General features: G+C 49.5%; 1 protein-coding gene across 2 annotated transcripts in view; it reads right to left on the reverse strand.

Annotated features, from left to right (window-relative positions):
• LOC133347559 (inactive rhomboid protein 1-like) overlaps positions 1 to 22,670 on the reverse strand; it is a 74,743-nt gene that overhangs the window by 29,271 nt on the left and 22,802 nt on the right. For both annotated transcript variants that reach the window (XM_061559932.1, XM_061559931.1), the window contains exon 2: positions 8,060 to 8,183. In XM_061559932.1, coding sequence (XP_061415916.1) covers positions 8,060 to 8,158 — 99 coding nt within the window. In that variant the 5' untranslated portion in view covers positions 8,159 to 8,183. The remainder of the gene's footprint in view (positions 1 to 8,059; positions 8,184 to 22,670) is intronic.

The raw sequence follows: 22,670 nt of genomic DNA on the forward strand, positions 1-22,670 counted from the left end.
AGGTCCGTGGGCCCCAGTGCAGGTGCACTGGCTGTAGACTGGATCTTGTATTAGCACGGTTGGCTACGTCCGGTGCAAAAGAAGTTCAACATCCATAAAGACTGGATAGTCACGACACTGTAAATAAGCTACAGTGAGTGGCTACCAGCTCTTTGCAAGCTCCTTAGGATAAACAACTCCATTGCCACACACCCGTCCATGCAGAGAGAAGCTATCCCAAGAAAGGGTAATGACTGATGAATGTTTAAGTCTGAGCACTGGGCATTTTGCCTTTGGTTGTGCTTCTTTTGTAAGCATCATTAGCTACGTATCACTTAACAAAAAAAAGCCTCTTTATTAAAAATAAAGGGTAAAAAAACGCAATAGATATAACCACAATTGTATAATGGATGAAAAAAATGTGCGAATTCTTCGTGTGAACTTTACAATGTCTTCTGTTGAAACTCAGTTTTGGCAACGTTCCGAGGCTTGTGAATAATAGAGCGGGGGTGTGTTTCATTTCCACGTGCTGTAATTGAGCGAGACCTATGAGCTGTCCCCTGTAAGTGGGGATTTACTCGATGGCATCATCCGGAGTGGCGGTGGTTTTTTGTGTGGCGAGCACGTGGGATCGCAGGTGTGGCGGTGATCGAGGTGTCTGTGCTCTTCCGCTAAACAGCAGCAGCAGCAGCAGCAGCAAAACGTCGTACTCAAATTGTCAATGTTGTGGGTTTACTCTCCAACACACTGGTTAGTGCTGAAGTAGTAAACTAATTATCACGTTTTGTTTACGTGGCAAACCTTACTAATTGGCTGTGTCGGTGGTGGTGGGTTAACGACACCTTTTTTGTTTACGGATCATCAATGTCAAAGTTGATAAAGATAATGTAATAAAATCTGACGAGTTAAAAACTTTCATACTATGCGATTCGTCATGGTACACATACAGTGACAGTTGTATCTGGCTCAATTGAGGATGGGAGTTAATTTCCTGTGGACAGCCCTGAGCCAGAGGCGGAAATTCCCCATTCACATGGCGGGCACTGTGTGACACGTGCAGCAGTAGGGTTAGCGAAATGCTCGCTCGCTTGAAATTGCTAAATGAAACAATACCATTAAGTCTCGTCTATCCAGATAGCACATCGTATTTCTTTTTCATATTTCCAGTGAGTTTGCACGGCGTTATGTATTATTATTATTTATCCCAATTACTTTATTATATTATAGGCTTATTCACTTACTCTAAGCGAATAATTTGGCGATACTGCGTTGGCAGTGGTGCGCGATTCATCAACAACACTGTGGCTTTAAAAGGAACAGTGAATCATCGGCAACGTTGAGGGCAATGTTCCTTTTTCATGGCACGCTAAGAGATCAGGCCTCTTTGGCCTCTCGAAACAAACTTTTGATTTTATTTGAAAGGCAGTGCTATCAACGGAAGTGTCGATATATCTATTTATTTATTGAAATATGAAATTAACTTGCATTGCATATGTGTTGCTCTTGCATTTATACCTCTGGCATCTATTACAAAAGTGGCTTTTTTCTCTCTCTCTTTGTCTATAAACTCTCTCACCTGCTTCCTAATTCAGCTCGATGACTGATTTTCACCGCTTTATGTACGTGCGGGGAGACAAGTTTCATCTTGAGTGCGATGCTAAATTGCATCCGCGGATGGTGTCACCCAAAACACATCGCTGAGTAAGCCGAAGGGAAACCACAACTATTGTCGCGTAACAAAAACCAACAACGCCTTCGTCAATAACACCGTGGCCTTTAAGGGAAACAGTATACGGGAGGCGGCGTTTCGGGCAACGGTTCTTTTCACGGGAGACAGACGGGCCAGAGAGAGAGAGGTCTGGTCCTCTCTTATGTGCTCTGAATAATGAGTTATGCCTTTAAGGACACGCTGGCTATAACACAAAGTAGCTAGCCACGGTGGATGAGAGTGAGAGTAGATGGGTGATGGAGAAAAAATTAACCCTTAAAAACAAAGTTTTTCACTATAAATCCTTTATATGCGTGGCGGCTAGAGTCCTCTCGTCCTCTGGCTTGAGATGGCTGCCACCTATGGGTCAGATGATTGCCTGCCACCATTAAGCAATTGGTAATTAAATATAATTGTTTTTTTCCTATAAAGTGTAAAAATTAGGAAAAAAATTTTCACGAAAATTAATTGTCACGCACAACGAGTCTGTGTGCAAAATGTCAGCTCGATTGGATCACGGGAAGTGGGTTAAAAAACGACCGAAAGATTTGCACGGTCGTAAGCGCGCAAGCAAGCAAGCAAGTGAACTTAATATAAAGGATTTAAAAAGAGTGAGCGTGCGTGCGGGTCAGCGGATGGTCGGGTGAATAGACGAGAGAGAGAGAGAGAGCGAGTTGACGAGTGAGAGAATGAACGAACGGACGAAAACGAGTCGGCGGGTGAGTGAGTGAGCGTGTTAGCGATTGAATGAACGCGTGGGTAGGTAAGTAAGGTCAGCAGAGTCGCACCCCCCAGTCGTGCGATCAGTTATAAAGGTCACCTCGTGACACGGTGAGGATCACGCATCAGCGGGCTGTGCACAGGAAGTTCCGCTGCACAGAGGAAGGAAGAGGAGCACATTAAGCAGGGATGCGACGGAGGAGAAACAAAAGGGGCAGGGAGTTGTCAGCTGGAAGAATTAAGAGAGAGGGGAAAAGGATAAACAGGAAAACGACCGCCGAAAAACAAATCGAAAATAAACTCGGGAGGAAGTTTCTGGCTTCTGCAAAGGTTAGATAGCGAGCGGGTGTTGCGCTGCCTGTGATCCTGGGAAACGTGAGAGTCACAACTATTTCGGGGACGATATTCCCTCTTAGCAAACGGTATTACGACTGTTGCTTTTTGTTTGCATTAATGCCCAGCAAATGCAACAGCAAAAACATAAAACGCTTTGATCATAGAAAGATTGGAGATAAAAGAGGTAACATAAATAGTTTTTGAAACCAAAAAACTCATTAGTGCCAGTGGTATAAATGATGATACAAATGCAATTGTGCTGTAGCATGGAGATCTCTCAAGAAGTAAAGGTTTGTTTAATAATTTCCAGCCCAGTATCAATCTACCACTGGATGAGGGCCTCCCCATGCCGTTTTGGAAATGAGAGCTGTTTGCCGTGATTTGTGCCAATTATGTGTGCGCAACCTCTACGTCTCGTTTCTCATAGAGATTGCACTGGAGCACAATGCGATGTGCTGTCTAACTTTGTGCGGCGACGGTGCTGAGACCATGGTGAGGTCTCAGTCCACCAGGATCACCGATTCGTCCCATCCACGCGGCGTTCATCTACCGCGCTGTGGATCTCAACAACGCACTCACCCACCCACTCACTCACCCACCTACTCGCTTACTCACCCACCCACTCACTCACCCACTCACTCACCCACTCACTCACCCAATCACTCACTCACTAACCCACTCACTCACTCACCCACTCACTCACCCACTCACTCACTCACCCACCCACCCACTCACCCACTCACTGACTAACCCACTCACTCGCTTACTCACCCACTCACTCACCCACTCACTCACTCACCCACTCACTCACTCACCCACTCACCCACTCACTCAATCACTCACTCACCCACTCACTCACACTCACCCACTCACTCTCTCACCCACGCATCCACTCACTCACCCACCCACTCACCCACTCAGCCACTCACTCACACTCACCACACAGTGGTGAGGTCTCAGTCTACCAGGCTCACCGATTCGTCTCATCCACACAGCATTGTTTGACCGCACTGTGGGTCTCAACAACGCACTCACCCATTCACTCACTCACCCACTCACCCACACTCACCAATTCACTCACTCACTCACCCACACTCACCCATTCACTCACTCACTCACCCACACTCACCCATTCACTCACTCACCCACTCACCTACACTCACCCACACTCACCCATTCACTTACTCACCCATTCAGTCACTCACCCACCCACCACACTCACCCATTAACTCACCCATTCACTCACTCACCACACTCAGCCATTCATCACCAATTCACCCACCCATTCACTCCTGCCACCATATATTTATGTTACCCAAATTCACATAACCTTACTCAATTCAGTAAAAAGTTAAATAGTCGAACACACTTTCAATGTTGCTGTTTGTGTCTGGCTGCTTGGCAGTTTAGGCCTTTGGGCCAGTGTTCAGCAACTGCGATTAAACTATCAACTATTTTTTATTTTACCAGGTAAGGCTCACTCGGTCTATATAGCTCTTAAAAACAAAGACATAGGCCAAATGAGAGCGAGTCTCATTTAATGGACAGTATATTGTTTGACCAGAAACAGTGTTTTCCAACAAAACGTTTTCTGTTAAAGGCAATTGACTAAATTGTCTTGACAAGTCCCGTGGCTTAACTGGATGACTTTTGTCCGTTAACATCTCGCAAAATGTGTTTAACAGGTCTAGCTGCCCGACTCTGCTGATGAGATCTAGAAGGTCAAACCCAGTGCCAAGGTTTGCCTATTTTAAACAAATACTGCCGTTAAACATTGATGCAGAAAGACCACACGCTCACTCACTCACTCAAATTTTATTTTAATGTTTTACCTTTGTCTGTTTGTATATTCATTTGTGAGATATGGTTAAACAACCCCCAAGACCGATACAGTGTGGGGAGGTCTTCAGCCTGCAGTCGGTTGACAGAGAGCTGCAAACAAAACTAGATTTAATCCTCCATCAGAGCACATAATGAGTTTCTCTACAAATTGCAACAACAAAAAAACCCATTTGCCCTGTATTATATGGGAGAACAAGCAAGTTAAGCAACGCTTCACGTTGTACCCTTCCGATTCTAAGAGATATTCACAAGCCCACCATACCCAAATTCACCTCGAACACATGCCCAATCCCATTGGATTTGAGAAGCTAAGCAGATTTTGAGCCTGGCAAGTGCTTTGACGGGCAACCACCAAATCGTGCTTCCCCCCCACCCACCACGTTCGGATTGACAAGCGAGATGAGAGGCTGTACATGTGCGTTGCTGCCAAGGCACGTCGTCACGTGGTGCTGTCTTATTATCAGGGATATGATGATGATGATGCAAATGCTTCGGAGGCAAGGGCAGCAGGAAATGAGGACGTCTAAAAAAAGGAAACGCTGCTGAGCGGATGTTTTCTGGCTCTCGGACAACCCTGCTAAGTATAACGGGAGGAAGCCACCGAGCGCTTTGTACAAATTAAAACGAAGAACGCCAGGGGACTGATTCACGTTGCTTGAGAAAATGGCCGAAGCACGTCACCGTCGCCTTGGCGATTTTCTGCGCTACTACTACGACCGAGTAGACGTTCACGGTTGTGCTGTCTCGTTCTCCGGTGTGTTTTCGGGGTTGTGTCGCGCGTCGTTCGGCATGTTGGCCGACGTTTCGCTCCGCGCGCTGGGCGGGAGCTTCTTCAGTAACTGAATTGAGCAGTCAAGGTGTGTGTGTGTGTGTGTGCTGGCCTATCTCCCGGAATGCCTAACGAGACACATGGCCGGTGGCCGAGTATAGCCCCGCTCCAAAAGACAATCGCTGCTGACTTCCTACAGAGCGGTCCTCGTTTCACCGCCCCTGTGAGGAACGATGACAAACAACTGATGACCTACGATGTGAAACGGTGACCTTCCGACTCAAGAGTTGGGCGCTCGCTGACACAATCGGCGCCGCACGGCTGGTTAACGACCTGCAACGGATGCTGTGAGCAGTCGACTCGCTTGGCCGATACGGCTGGCAGGCACGACCCTCTTGTCGCCCGTGTGTCCCTTCTTGCCCCCCAAACCCACCACCCCCTCGCCCCACCTGCCGCAACTCCTCCAGTGCCAAACCAAGCCGAAGCCGAAGTCGATTCATTGGCTTTCTTAAAGCGATCAAAAATGTCACCGCCAGTCAATGCATCAAAGAGTCCACATTTTGATCCTTAATGTGTACACACACTCACACACACACCAGGGATCGTTCCAAAATCCGCACAATTTTATCTGCGGTGAGAGTCGCTATGTTAGTCGCTAATAATTTTGCCGCTACGGAGAAACCCCCCCAAAAAAATGCGTCGCTCGAGGCTGCGACAAAAATCGCCAGTTTTGGCGGCGGCACCGGCCCCGCATCCCTCCGGCCCCGCATCCCTCCGGCCCCGCATCCCTCCGGCCCCGCATCCCTCCGGCCCCGCATCCCTCCGGCCCCGCATCCCTCCGGCCCCGCATCCCTCCGGCCCCGCATCCCTCCGGCCCCGCATCCCTCCGGCCCCGCATCCCTCCGGCCCCGCATCCCTCCGGCCCCGCATCCCTCCGGCCCCGCATCCCTCCGGCCCCGCATCCCTCCGGCCCCGCATCCCTCCGGCCCGCATCCTCCGGCCCGCATCCCTCCGGCCCCGCATCCCTCCGGCCCCGCATCCCTCCGGCCCCGCATCCTCCGGCCCCGCATCCCTCCGGCCCCGCATCCCTCCGGCCCCGCATCCCTCCGGCCGACCCCCGGCATACCCTCCGGCCCCGCATCCCTCCGGCCCCGCATCCCCTCCGGCCCCGCATCCTCCGGCCCGCATCCCTCCGGCCCCGATCCCCTCCGGCCCGCATCCTCCGGCCCCGCATCCCTCGGCCCGCATCCCTCCGGCCCCGCATCCCTCCGGCCCCGCATCCCTCCGGCCCCGCAATCCCCTCCGGCCCGCATCCTCGGCCCCGCATCCCTCCGGCCCCGCATCCCTCCGGCCCGCATCCCTCCGGCCCCGATCCCTCCGGCCCCGCATCCCTCCGGCCCCGCATCCCTCCGGCCCCGCATCCCTCCGGCCCCGCATCCTCGGCCCATCCCTCCGGCCCCGCATCCCTCCGGCCCCGCATCCCTCCGGCCCCGCATCCCTCCGGCCCCGCATCCCTCCGGCCCCGCATCCCTCCGGCCCCGCATCCCTCCGGCCCCGCATCCCTCCGGCCCCGCATCCCTCCGGCCCCGCATCCCTCCGGCCCCGCATCCCTCCGGCCCCGCATCCCTCCGGCCCCGCATCCCTCCGGCCCCGCATCCCTCCGGCCCCGCATCCCTCCGGCCCCGCATCCCTCCGGCCCCGCATCCCTCCGGCCCCGCATCCCTCCGGCCCCGCATCCCTCCGGCCCGCATCCCTCCGGCCCGCATCCCTCCGCCCCGCATCCCTCCGGCCCCGCATCCCTCCCGGGCCCCGCATCCCTCCGGCCCCGCATTCCCTCCGGCCCCGCATCCCTCCGGCCCCGCATCCCTCCGGCCCCCCCCCGCATCCCTCCGGCCCCGCATCCCTCCGGCCCCGCATCCCTCCGGCCCCGCATCCCTCCGGCCCCGCATCCCTCCGGCCCCGCATCCCTCCGGCCCCCGCATCCCCTCGGCCCCGCATCCCTCCGGCCCCGCATCCCTCCGGCCCCGCATCCCTCCGGCCCCGCATCCCTCCGGCCCCGCATCCCTCCGGCCCCGCATCCCTCCGGCCCCGCATCCCTCCGGCCCCGCATCCCTCCGGCCCCGCATCCCTCCGGCCCCCGCATCCCTCCGGCCCCGCATCCCTCCGGCCCCGCATCCCTCCGGCCCCGCATCCCTCCGGCCCCGCATCCCTCCGGCCCCGCATCCCTCCGGCCCCGCATCCCTCCGGCCCCGCATCCCTCCGGCCCCGCATCCCTCCGGCCCCGCATCCCTCCGGCCCCGCATCCCCCTCCGGCCCCGCATCCCTCCGGCCCCGCATCCCTCCGGCCCCGCATCCCTCCGGCCCCGCATCCCTCCGGCCCCGCATCCCTCCGGCCCCGCATCCCTCCGGCCCCGCATCCCTCCGGCCCCGCATCCCTCCGGCCCCGCATCCCTCCGGCCCCGCATCCCTCCGGCCCCGCATCCCTCCGGCCCCGCATCCCTCCGGCCCCGCATCCCTCCGGCCCCGCATCCCTCCGGCCCCGCATCCCTCCGGCCCCGCATCCCTCCGGCCCCGCATCCCTCCGGCCCCGCATCCCTCCGGCCCCGCATCCCTCCGGCCCCGCATCCCTCCGGCCCCGCATCCCTCCGGCCCCGCATCCCTCCGGCCCCGCATCCCTCCGGCCCCGCATCGCCGCGGCCGCTCACCGGGAGCACGGGAGAGTCCTGTGTTGGCGGCGGGATGTTGAGCAAGAGCCCAGGAGGCTTCTTCCTCTGCAGTCCGCTCATCTGCTGAGGGATCTCCATTGCCAGCTCCGACGGTGGTTCGCGCCTGGGCCGGGAGTGAAGAACAGCGCGAGAGCAACACGTTCGCATTAGGGGATTGCGCGCGATGGGACCACACACACGCATGCGCATCTCAGAATCAGAATGTTTAATCAACACTGGAGGAATCCGATGAGCTATGAAGCTCTTTTTCACAAATGTCCAGCAGGGCCCGGTCAGAAAGTTACGACAACAACGAACAATACAGAAACACGATAGGAGTGCAAAGTATATAAAGGTAAGCCAATCATATTCTTAGGTTCTTTCGGTAAAGTCACGTAGATAGAAAAAATAAAAGTAAATGAAATAAAAACTACGACGTTTCTATCACAACACAAGCGATAGTTTTTATTTTATTTACTCGAATTTTTTTCTATCTACGTGACTTTACCGAAAGATCCAAAGAATATGAATTCCTGCAGTCACGAAAGTTTTGAAGTCAAAATATAAGCAAATCACTTTACAAAATATGCAAATAAAATTAAATTAGTTTTTAATCTTACCAGGAAAAGCCCAATGAGGCATTAACTTATTTTCAGAAGTGACCTGGCCACAAATGACAGCTCAACAAAGTGGCTTATCGCGTGTGGACATCTGAACCTTATGGCGGGATCCCGGGGTCCCATAAGCCCCCGGCTCTCGCATGAACTGCGTTGCGACGTCATTTTATGTCTGTTTAAGGCGAACGACACGGCAATCTATTCCTCTCGACGTGCTCTACACGAAGCGTTAATCAAAGTTTCTAAATGTTGTTTCTTCTGCGCATTCGTCCTCGCTGCTGCGCTTGGACGACACGACAACAGAATGATCCGCGCCAGGTCGGTCGCGGCGTTTATGTGCGCGTTTGGGACGGAGTCGCCGAAAATAAATTCACTAATTACGATCTTGACTTCCGTTTATTCGGGACCCCGGGGTCCCGCCATCAGGTTCAATTTCATAGCAGCAAAATAATCCAAATAAGCTGGCAATAAACAAAGGCAAAGATCCCCATGTGTAGCCGACATTGACTGATGGGGAAGGTTGGCACAGCACCGAGCGAGGTGGTGGCGTGGCCAACCCCACGCACAGCCGAGTTTGTTTCCCCAGTGCTGATGATTACACTCCAGACAAGATAATCATTTGAGGCTAATTCGACCTAGGGGGGAGGCCCAAGGCAGATTCATTTTTCAAGATCAACACTTGCCACCGATGTTAGCCGTGGCCAGGATTCGAACTCAGGTTGATGGCTTTGAGGCACAGTGCACTCAGAACGGCGCCATTCCTCAACCCGCATGCAAGGTAGAGGCATTGAAAATAATCACAACTCATTCGACGTATGTATTTTAGACACGCACTATTTTAATTGACGATCCAATTAAACATTACACCAATGATTTCACAGCACGACAACAACCTTTGGAACTGCATGTAATTTTGTAACCGTGATTTGTAAGATTTCGCACTTCTTAACATGTTATTATTATTATTATACAGACGTGCGCTGTAATGGGTTGTTGGTTCGTCATTCTTCTTGGGGCCGTGACATCTGGGTTCTTCCACGCACACCATTGTTTTAAACACAAACTCTACGCGAAAACGAAGAAACTTTCTGTTGACCTCTGGGACTTTAGGACAGGAAACTTGTGCCTCAAAAATAAAATCTGTCGACTGATGATTTTAACACACGACTGGCAAACCTGTGCATGCCATCCTTGGCCAATAATCCTGTAAAACATTTCACGAGCTGCTTCACAGAAAAACCTGGATACTCAGCTGGGGAAATGTCGCTATCAACGCAGAATATAGCTCTCCACCGATGTGTTTTTGGATTGTACCGCAAGCAGAGCAGCTGCTAATGATGATACCTCTGCCGCTAATGAAGATGATGTCGCCGATGATGATGATATTCAATTTTAAAAAAAGCTGCCGAACAATATCATGCAGTAGAATCCGAAAAACACATCGGAGAGAGCTAGACAGCACAACGGCGAATGACACAGGCAAGTAGTAAGACAGAGTGTTAACAAAACCATGGGTGTCGCCGTTACGCTGGAACGCTGCGATGGAAAAAAATTATAATTCCACATCCAGCGAGGAAAACAGAACGGTTGCCATCGTTAGGAGCCATGCAACGTGAGCCGCTCCGATTTAAAGAGGGGAAAATACGGCAAATTTTATTTTCGTGGGATCTTGACCATCTGGGCTCTGGCGGCAAAAAAGGATGGGCAGCGCTTGGGAAAATTTTGCTCCAATTAGGCGAGAGAGCGACGCGATCTGGGTTTTCGTGCAACCTCAGCTAGGCAGCGAGAATACTCTCCAGATGTCCCAGTGGCGGAAACGGGGCCACGCTTTGCACTCCAGGCACTTCCAAAACTACCACATGAATGATTTTACTCGGGCTGACATGATATATATTGTGATTTTTGTTTTTAACAAAAAAATATTGGGGGGTGGGGGCAGAGCTTTTGAGAAATGTTTTGTTTGATAATGTAGGAAAGTCAAAAAGTCCACGTGTCTCTCTCTCTGCCCGACACAAGCGTGGGCAAAGTGCGTATATACATTTTTTCGTGGAGCTGAGCCAGTGGTGAAAAATTCCTTACGGCTATGGCGGGGGCCTGCCCCTCCATGGAATAACAAACAAGTGACTTCAAATAAAGTGTATATACCCACTGGAACTTGAACTTGTGACCTTTTATTGCTAGTCAAGCTATCTAACCTCAGTGCCAATCAACACGATTCAATATCACACGGTACAGCGTTGGTGCAGTGGTTAGAACACTGCACTATAAGAGTTTCATTTCCATTTAAATCTTTCGTGACTGCAGGGATTCATATTCTTGGTTCTTTCGGTAAAGTCACGTAGAAGGGAAATAATACAATAATAAAAATAAAACATAATAAAATACAATTCTCACGACGTTTCGGCCACAACGCAAGCAGCCGTCCTCAGGTGAAGAACAGGTCTGTCGGAAAGACAGCGTCTGAATGAAACGTCGTGAGAATTGTATTTTATTATGTTTAATTTGTATTATTTTATTATTTCCCTTCTACGTGACTTTACCGAAAGAACCAAGAAGAAGAGTTTCATTTCCGTTCACAGCTAACATCGGTCACAATTTATATCTGAACTTTTTCTGGGCCCTCTCTTTACTAATCCGCATTGACCAGCACGCTGAAGTATGGTTAAACAACTGCCATTACTGATACGGCATGGGGAGGCCTTCAGCCAGCAGTGGATTAACAAAGGTTTTTTTAATTGTTAATCATTTAGTTAAAAATCAAGATTCATCAACACCTCATCGCTCAACCGAGTAGGTTACTGACCTGTCCGCGAGCAGTTTGAAACGTTTTCTTCGTATGTATAAGGGCTTTCTACAGGCCCTCTGGTTTCAACCCACGTGAAAAAAAAATTCGCCAAACAAATTCAGAGCAGGAGCCTCCTGAAAAAAGACCCCCTGACACTGCGTGAGGGCCATCCAGGATAAATAATGGACATTATTATTGTAAGTGGACACAGTTTGGACTCGATGCAAGACCTGGCTAGCCACAATAGTGCATACTTTTCACTCCCCGCTTGCTTTATGTTTCTTAATATGTGCACCCTTTGTGTGTTTGTTGTACACGCACACAGCAAATACAGTGAATGCCATACACGTGGTCTTCACTGCAGTAATTTTACAAAACAGTTGTGTACTGGATGTGGAAAATATACAATAAAAAAATGTGCAAAAAAGTTAAGTCTCAAAACCAGTCCAAAGTTTGAGTCAACTCCAGTAATTATATCCAAGCACTGATTAGCTTGAAACAAATATGAAGATGCAGCTATTCAGGGCTCTAGTTGAGCACAATAAAATTCAATAATCGATTAAAATTTTCCCATTATGGAATCTCTAATGGCTGCAGCAGTCAGGTGACCTGAACACGCACAACATTTACCAATAAAAAAATATCACAACCGAGTCTCCCATGCACGATTGAATGAAATGCATCGCGCGTGTAACGAACCCGATTTTAATCGGTCATTCAATTCGTCGATACGCACCTGACGTGCAGCGCAATACAAGTACTGTACTGTACACGTACCGCACAAAGGTGCACACTTTAAAAAAAAGATAACTTTGCAATCCCTTCGTCCGACGTTCGCAACAAGACTGAGCATCGCGCTCATTGGGAAATGTTGTGCGACCTGTAACAGGGCACCCATTCATCGCTCGCGCCCATTTTTCTTCTCCGGGGGGACATCTTAAGTGGGCCATTGCCCCTCCGTAGGCTGTCACCCACCCCCTCCCTCCATCCTGGGAAATCACGCCGGTCCTCCTTTCTGGAGTCGGGGTAACCTCTCTCACAATGGCCGTGCCAATTCACCAACGTCTCATCCCAGCGACGGCATTTGTTTCGGCGGTGCGCCTCAATTAACGGTTGCTTCTAAAGGCAGCCACCGGCAAACGTTTCCAAAAAATGTGGATCTCCACACGAAACGCGAACAACAACAAAAAAAGCAACCCTCGCACACATGTAATGTATGTATGTTGAACTTCTTTCGCACCGGCACGTAGCCTACCGTGCTCATTGGAGGTGCAGGGGGAAGGACAACATAACTAAACGCTAAAAGCAGTTCTAAAGAAATGGGTTTTCCACGTAGATTTTAAAGTGCATAGCTCCAGTGGCTTCCTAATATCCGAGCGTTCCAGACGGCCGCAGAAGCACACCTAAACACCGAGTGAAGTAGTGACCGTCTTTGTTCGATGGCTATCTAAAAGCCGCTGCTGTGAGGATGACCGGAGTTCGCGTGATGGTTTTGCGCTCTTTGACGAGATCAGCGAGGTGCTGTGCACAACACGCAGATCGCAGAATGGGACATCGGATCTCCGTCGACATTCTCTCCATTCCCCACTGGCGATTCGTCCACGGCGCGTTTGATGTCACGTGGGTGAGAAATTTCATGACAGAATCAATCTAAGTAAAGAATCTTTATTTAGACTGGAGGAACCCGATGAGATATGCAGCTCTTTTTCACAGGTGTCCACTACGGGCGGGTCAGCAAGCTACAGCAACAAACAGGACAAAAACGAAAGGAGTGCAACAATAGAGAAGCGACGCAGCATGGTTGCCTTCGTTCAAAGCTGTGCACCGTGAGCCGCTGCGATTTTAAAGAGAGGAAAATACGGCAAATTTATTTTTTGTGAGATCCTCACCGTCTGGGCTCTGGTGATGTTGGTCTTTAAAAGGGGGGTTAATCGGCGATTTTCGCTGCATTGGCATTTCATCGGACTGATAACGGCTGCGCGTGGAGGTTGCGAGGAAATTCGTGGAAGGAGAGAGGCTGAGACGCCTGCAAGTTTTCAGCCGGACGTCAATCGGGAGGACGAGGAACCTGCGAGGAGTCGGATACTCGGCGTGCAGCGCGCAGGAGAGGGGGAGAGTTGTGGAGACAGTCATCGGAGGTCAGCGACGGAGGGGAAGGACCGAGAGCCACATGCGATCCCACCACGTGGCTTTGGGTTTTCCTCTCGGCCATGACGACATTTTGACCCGGCAATGAAGTTTTGAACAATGTGATGACATTTTAGAGTGGACGTTGCTGCTTCTCAACAAAATAATGGCAGCCACTAACCATTCGTGAAGAAAGTCCAAAGAGGTGTAATGTTTATACTGTTACCGTGTACAGGTTTGTGATTACAGTAGTTGTCTTCTTGTTTCTTTCGGTAAAGTCACGTAGAAGGGAAGTAATAAAATAATAAAAATAAAACATAATAAAACAATTCTCACGACGTTTCGGCTACAACGCAAGCAGCCGTCTTCAGGTGAAGAATGAGACACTACCAAACTAGGAGCTTATATATAAGCTGCATTGGGGGTTGAAGAGCGCCTTAACAAAAAGAATGTGCATGTGAAGAGGGATTTAGCATATTCATGGAAAATGCGTAGGCGTTGGGCGGGGGGGTGTCAAAGTCATATTATGCCCATGCATTATGCAGGATCAGCAGCAACCAAGGGGGGTGCAGGGATTAGCAGTAACAAAGGAAAGGAATGTTAATGATATGTAGCTGCAGTTACTCAACAACCACGTAGAAAACTAAAGTATAAACTACATAAAAACTAAAGTATAAACTGCATCGCACCATCAGTATACTTACTATACTCTATAATAAGCTGAGTTACTAACAGCAAGTAATACATTACAATTTTACCTCGTAAAAATTCTATAATATGCTTCCATCTAAACCTTATTCTCTTACATCACACGAGCATATACCGTACTATATACTGCCATAGATAAACCCAACATTAAATTATATACTGTATTGCTGTAAACCAACCTATATCTTATACATTTAATATCACACTATGTATTATTCTACACACCCTAATGTGTATCGAAATGGTTTATTACGTCCTTCCAATGATTGCTGAGCCAGAATCCATCTTCTCGGTTAAAGTTGTCTCTGTGTTTGTATATGTGGATCGCCTCATGAACGAATCTCTCATGATAGCCAGATGGCTTGCAGAGAACCTCTGTCTTGGAGAAGTCAATATCATGTGAGCCCACTGAGTTGTAACAGTGATCTGCCACGGCTGAGGTGTTAGTCCTACCGTGTTTCAGGTCAGCTTTATGTTCACGGATGCGGTCCGAGACATGTCGTTTGGTTTCCCCAATGTAACTGCTACCACAGAGGCAACTTAGTTTGTAGACGCCAGGGTACTGTATGTCTGGAACCACATCTTTTTCAGACGGTACCAGATCACGGATTTTATGTACTGTGTTGAATCGGACCTGGATCTTGTGTTTAATCAGGATTTTGGAGATCTTTTTTGTGACCCCAGCAATGTAGGGTAAGGTGATGGTCTTGAAAGGCTCCTCAACAGGATCCTTCTTGATGGTTGGAGTGATGGCTTTGCGGATTGTATAGTCGGAGTAACCATTTGCCTTAAGAGCTTGGCGTACGTGTTTGAGTTCACTGGAAATGTGTTCATGGTCGGAGATGCATTGGGCTCTATGATATAGAGTCTTGATGAGGGAATTCTTCTGAGATGGATGGTGGTGGGAATCCGGTTTTAGATAAGCATCCGTGTGGGTGGCTTTCCTGTAGACAGAGTGGCTCATTGAACCATCAAGTCTCCTTTTGATTAGGACATCCAAAAAGGGTAGCTTGCCATCATTTTCGACTTCCATGGTGAATCTGATGGCTGGGTGTATGGAATTGATGTGGTCGAGAAATTGGTCTAGAGCAGGCCGGCCATGTGGCCAGATGACAAAAGTGTCGTCTACGTACCTCTTCCATAAGGTCGGGCGTAGAGTGGCAGTCTGGATGGCGTCCGTCTCAAATTTCTCCATGAAGATGTTGGCTACAACCGGAGATAGGGGGGAGCCCATTGGGGTGCCCTCAATTTGCTTGTAGAAGGTTCCATTCCAGGTGAAGTATGTATTGGTTAAGCAGTGTCTCACCAGGGGGGGTACCCCAGCATTCAGTCCTTGATGAACCAAGTCTTCAATGATTGCGATGGTGTCAGGCACAGGTACCTTGGTGAACAAGGAAACCACATCAAAACTGACAAGCAGGTCGTCGACAGTAGTTGTCTTTACCATTCGAATGTGGAATTTCCATCGCCAACGGAGATGTGCCCTACCCAAATACTTCGTCTAAGGCTAAAGTAACCCAACAGCGATAATTCCGGATAAGACGCAAGCGTGAGTAATGAAATGAACACTGCCACTTTCATCAACGCCCACGCGACACGAGAGAAACGACACCGACAATGAGTGTCTTCACGAAGCTTCTTGATCAAACGACGCAACCAAGAAAACGGAACGAATCGCACGTAATTATAAGGAATTTTTTTGAAAAGCGGAGAGACATGTGTTTCTGTTGGTTATGTGTTTTCGGCCAGCAAGGCCACCCTTGCGATCCTTTGTATATTCACGCCAACTCGAGCACAGTCAAGACTGTTGATGCCGCCGGAGGGCTCGCCAAAACCATACACTCGCGGGCCCACACGCACAGCCACTCTTCACACCCACACCAATATACACACACACACTGTGCATGTTGCGTGTCCACACGCGAACACACACACACACATTGCATACAACTACCCATCCACGCACACACGGACGCATGTGGATAGACAAAGACATAGGCACGGACACACAGCGTGCACACACATCTACACAGACACGAGCACACATACGCGACTCACATGCGTGCACGCGCACTTACACACACACCCAGCCACGCGCACGCCAGCATGCACGTGCGCGTGAACACATCCGTATGCACAGAGACAAAAAACAAAGGCACGTAGACACGGAGACACAACACACGCAGACATACACGCGAACGGACACGTGCACGCATGCACACCAGGTGCACTGCTTGCACGCGCAGACACTTGCACGCGCGCCATCGCACGTGTGCTCGCACTAACACACACACACATCGCAAAGTGTTTAGGAGGACGCAAATTAACACCATTTGCTCGACTGTGAATTGTAAAATTGTAAAGCAATTATTCATTGTTCTACAGGTCACACACACAAAAAACACGCAAAGATCCCCTGTATAGCCTGTAGCAGACTGTTGGGGCAAGTGCTGTTAGCGAGCACCTATAAAGGCTGGCACAGCACACGAGGGGGTGGGTGGCCAACACCACGCCCGGCAGCCTTTGTCTCCCTGTGACGATGTTTACACATCGCACCAGGTACTAATTTGAGGCTGAGTCGACCTAGGGGAGGCCCAGGACCGGTTCAGAAAATCGTCACTGGGTGTTTGCCGCGAGCGGGAATCGAATCCGGGTCGCCAGGTTCGTAGCGCAGCGCGCTAACTGCTACACCACCGCTCCCCACAAGTGCCACACACACAGCCACACACACACACGTATGTCAGTCGCCACAATTAGATTCGTAATCACCGGAGTTGTGACGCTGTTGAATTCACTTCTCAAGGTCACATTTCATATAAAAATGTGTAAAACTGGAAGGAAAACGCATTTTAAATCCGAAACAAACGCTCTGTCTGGGGTTTTTGTTGTCGTTGTTATTAGATAAATGTAAGTGGCAGATTCGAAAAAATGTTGGCATGACAGGACTGATGCGTTTGACGTGTAAAACGCTTCATTTTTTAAATGTGACTTCAGAGCAGAAAAAAAAGTGTTCAATTTTATCATTATAAAGGGGCGATTGTCTGTAGGACCCTAATACAGGACATGATACAAACTGTGAAACTTACAATGCAAAACGAATAAAAGAGGTTAGCCTTAACAAATTTAATTCAAAATATCCGTTTCTCTAATTTCTGTAAGAAGAAAAAAATTTATCCATCCACCTTGTTCACGTAAAAAAGATTCATCTTGGGAACCTTTGAAAAAAATAATGTTCCGAAATCCCCCAAAAATGTACAAGTGCCGTTTTAAAAATCTCGCTGTAGTGTGGGCAATTGCTGCCCAGCCGTAACTCAGTCGTACAATGAACCAAACGCCCGTGTTTCATTCGCAGTGTGGACATTAGCTGGCAAGATCCAAATAGGACACAAGTGTGAAAAGATTTGCGAGATCAACAGCTCAACTGCAGTTAAACCAAAAAGGGACAAATGGGCTTCAGCTCAGTGAGTGAACAAATTAAAAAGGGGCAGTGGGGGGGGGGTTGGTGGGGTGGCGCGTTTAGAATGTTGTACCAAATGAGGCAAACCTAAAACGACGGTGCAGCTGGCATTTGCGCGAGAAAACATCAGTGGCAGCAGCAAGGGCGTCCCCTTGCCATGACCTTCTATTTCCTCCATTCGGTTCCCAAAGTTGTCTCGAAAAGCATCCACTGACAGATTTAGCGCAAACCTGGGGAGGACTGGAGCCCGCAAAGAAAAAAGCGCAGATTTCTGCCATTTCACGAAGACCACTGCGAACGGACCGCGATGTCTTCGAACCGCTTCGGGGCTAAAGCGTAGACGGTTTCCGCACGCAAATTTTTGTTGTTAGCAAACCCCCTTAGGAGGCATCTGACACGCGAATATACGCCGATGAGCGCGTTTCACTACATTTCAGCGGTGTGCGACGCCGGGTAGAGTGAAGGCTCGCCGTATGAATGTCCGTCTCTGATAACTCGGTGGGGAGTAGAAAAAGAAAAAATGTGATATCTTGCTCGTACAGAATGGAAGCACTTTGTATTTTGACCTTATCGTTTCCGGAAGGGACTGCATGGGATCGGGTATGGCCCTGCGATGCGGCATCAAGGAGGCCCATTGTTTCCGTTCGAGGGATTTTTGGCGAATGATGTCACCGGTTGCCTCTGGTGGCCGCTGATGGACGGGCATGCTGTGAATCCGGCCACGGTAGGTGACCGTCGAGGCATTTTAACTTTGGGCAAGGGAACCGGATCTTGATTTCAATCCCAATGCTTTATTTTTCGCGTATTTAAGTGGTGGGCGATTATCTTCGGCTACAGCCTCGCGAAATGAATTAAGCCGCGGTCTGCAGACACACATACGTGGACTTAAGTGCATGTGGATGATCTGAATCGTTCCAAAAATGCATTGAGGCTTGGCTCTGCATGTATGATTGCGAGTTAGTAAAAGAATGCATATCGCGACGCATACAAAAATAAAACGCCCCCCATTAAAGTAAATGAAAATAAAGAATTTTTCAAAGCTTTTTGTGAAATACCATAACTATCAGCCCCTAACCCACCAGGTGACACACACACCAACACACATATATGCAATTACAAAAAAACTAAGATTGCTTTTATGGTTGTTAGCGAGCACATTTGAATTCTGGCAAAGCACACAATTAGATAGTGTCGCCAGCATCTAGTCCAGCCACATTTGTCTTCCTAATGCTGATGTTTATACATAAAGCCGGGTACTGTACTCATTTAACACTGAGTCAACCTAGGAGAGGCCTAGGACCAGTGCAGATAACTCTCAGCACTGATTCTAGCAGTCGCCAGGAATTGAACTCAGATCACATGGTTCGTAGCAGAGTGCGCTAATCGCTATTCCACCAGACGTGCAAAGACAAAGACACAAACAGAAGACAAGGATTTCCGTTTTGTCAATTTGAAAAATGTTATGTGGTTAGTGCAAAATATACTAAAGTAGACTTGGCAAATAAAGAATTGGTAAAGCCAGCACTGATGCCTGCCCACCCACTGTTGATGTCCATGATCACACACTGACAGCAATTGCTTACATGAGAATAAGTTAGCCCAGAAGAGGCCAGGCGTGGTTCAGGTACAAATTTAGCATCGTGGGCAGCCTTGCAAACGAGACACTACATCTCAAGGGATTTTACAATCTGCTGCCATGTAATCAATCAACACACCAATTGCCACTCTCCCTATGTTGTGCACCCAAAGAATGAACAACCTCTTCCCATGCGCACAACCGCGCAACAAAAGCTGCTACTCCACAAACCGATGCAATTTTGCGCGACGTTGAAACGCTAATGTGGCTCACTGGTGGGGGGAATTGCTAAGCTCATCCGTGTGAACGTGTATCGCTCCGCAGCGAATTCCCAACACCTGTTGCTGGAGCGCTTCACACAGATGGCTGCTGCAATGTGCACCTGCGAGATGAGCCTCGACCGAATTGCTGTCCTACGCTGTTTGCTTTTCGCGTGACGCCGAGTATCGTTCGGCACGGTGTCCGACGTTTCACACCCACGTGCTCAGAGAAGAGGTTCCCGGCAGGTGGAGTGGAACGTCTTCGCTATCGCGGACACATTTGTTTTCATTTCAGTTAAAGGCCACACAAATCAATTCGCATTCAATGAGCATCGCAATTGGTGCAGGTTAGTGCGACCGTTAGCAACCATTTCGATTTAAAGGTTTTGTGACTGCAGGGATTCATCTTCTTGGTTCAGCGTCTTTCCGACAGACCTGTTCTTCACCTGAGGACGGCTGCTTGCGTTGTGGCCAAAACGTCGTGAGAATTATTTTATAATGTTTTATTTTTATTATTTTATTATTTCCCTTCTACGTGACTTTACCGAAAGAACCAAGAAGACGTTAGCAACCACTTCGAGTCGCCGCTTCAAAAATGCGTCTTGCCACGAAACAAACCCCTGACGCGTGAATGTTCACGTCGGCGCTACGCAGCACGCAGCTGCCAACGGGGCTCATCTGTGCCGCTCAAAATCCCCAGCTTCCAGATAAACAAGCACGTTGTCGCTGACAAATCGCCGCAGTCATTTTGTGGCGACTGAAAATGTGACCGCTTCGACTCGTTTCGCGGCTTAGCGTTTCATAAAGCACCTACGAATCGCCTCCGTCGCTCTCCGGCACCCCACAGCGCTCCGATCACGGACGCACCGCGGGCGGACCACCGAATCGTTGTGGAGCGGTGGCTCTTCCCGCACCCCGCCTGGCGGCAAAGAGGGCCCCTTCGGTGGAGGCAGACGAACAATTTCATCGAGACACATAATGGCCTGGGTTTTGTGTGCGGCATTGTCACAGTCTTTTTTTCTACCCACCGCGGTCTTCTTGCCCCCGTCGGTTTGTTGTCTGGAGATAAAGCAAGCACGCACATGTTCCACATTTGTCATGCATTCTCGCAGTAAGCCGCAGATCTCTAGTGTGTGCCTTTGTGATGGCGTAGGGGGCATGAACGTCCTTTTAAACTGGATTAGGACAGCGGCAAAGAGCTTGACTGAGTACTTTTGACAACGGCGCTCTGTTAAAGCGTTTAAGTTTATTTTCACATACGTGCAACGACCAAGGCGTGTTTAGAACACAAGTTGCGCTAATGAGAAGGTGAGCACAAAATGAGCGCACCAAGTCACGATGAGAGCGGTGGTCTTGTGGAGAGACTGACCTCTGACATGGAAATTTCTACCACCACGGACTCTGGGCCAATGGCGGAACCAGGATTTTCAGGTAGGGAGGGCAACCCCTCCAGCAATGAAAAATGATAGGAGTTGTTAGTAAGTAAGGACTTGTCCCTTGTTTGTTATTCGACGCGTGTGCGGCGATGGCGCAGCCATCGATCGAGGGTCGAATTCGAACCGTGTTGTGTGATCGGCATCGCGCTTGCTGAAGGTGTTGATGCCTTCAAAAAAGTCATGTATTGTATACGTAACTGCGCACAATTCTGAGTCACTTATAACCGCTTTTCTGTTACTTATTGCCAATTATGGACTCAGACTATTGTCCTATCATCTCATAAAGTCCCTGGCACGTAATAATATGCTACACAGTGGCAGTGGGGGTCGCAAAATGCCGATGTATTACTAATAAACCCCAATGATCCGATCGAAATGAGTGATTTCGTGCCACCCCCCCCCCCCCCCCCCCACTAGTTCCGCCAGTGCGCTGGGCCACCAACAAAGCTGTACACCGCCAAACACTCTCTAAGTGCGGAGGCTGACTTTGAATGCCTAAGTAGACTTTAAAAATGAGGATCCTTATACAATTTCAATATGTGGCATGGGTTATTGTAAGCGTGACGCGAGCTAGAAACCTGATCCCACCACAAAAGTTAATCCTGCCTCCGAAAGAACACACACGCACAAAAAAAAGTTGGCTTGATCATACTATTATTAAAAAAAAAATCGTGAATGAATAGCCTATCTGTTCGATTCCCACAGAAACCAGATGAAGTAGCTAAATGTTGACGAACATAAACAAACCCCACCCCCCCCCCCCCATAAACTACATAACATAAGGGCAGATAAGGTTTCCTACTTTGTACATTTCACAGCGAAGGATCAGATAGTGATCGGTGTAGTTCTGGGAAAGTGTGCTCATGTAGTACAAACATTAACGCCATATATATAAAACAAATTGGTACCAACAAGAACGAGACAAGCAGAGTCAAACATTTTTTTCCCAACACGGCACTCGGAGACCATGCATCAAGTTCCACTCTCACAAAAGGCCGCGTGACAGGTCTCAAGTTTGCAAAAGGTTCCAGGATGCTCACTCTTGAAGAGCAGCCACGCCGTTTTTCTATCCCTTCACAGCGAAACAAATTTAACAACCACGCGGTTTTAATTGTTCAGAAACGAGAGTCGGAGCAATGGAGGGGGAGTCACAGGTTTTTGTTGTTGTTGATAAGTTATTAGGGTCTGCGCAATCTGCTTTGCATCATATTAGGTGATGAGAGAGGTTTGTCTTTCAGCAGTGGCGATGGGCGGGGTGGGGGACGTGGGGATAGGGAGAGGCTCTCCATGGCACCCGGGGTTTCACTGCTGCTGCTGCCCTGCAGCGAGGCGCGAACCGAAGGGATGTGTGAAGTTGGTGTTTTTAAATCCTTTATATTAAGTTCACTTGCTTGCGTACTTGCGTGCTTGCTTGCTTACGACCGTGCAAATCTTTCGGTCGTTTTTTAACCCACTTCCCGTGATCCAATCGAGCTGACATTTTCCACACAGACTCGTTGTGCGTGACAATTAATTTTCGTGAAATTTTTTTCCAAAATTTTACACTGTTTAGGGAAAAATATATATATATTTAATTACCAATTGCTTAATGCTGGCAGACAATCATCTGACCCATAGGTGGTAGCCATCTCAAGCGAGAGGACGA

The sequence above is a fragment of the Lethenteron reissneri genome, chromosome 26, assembly GCF_015708825.2.
Source record: "Lethenteron reissneri isolate LAM-NWPU_2019-01 chromosome 26, ASM1570882v1, whole genome shotgun sequence".
NCBI lineage: Eukaryota > Metazoa > Chordata > Hyperoartia > Petromyzontiformes > Petromyzontidae > Lethenteron > Lethenteron reissneri.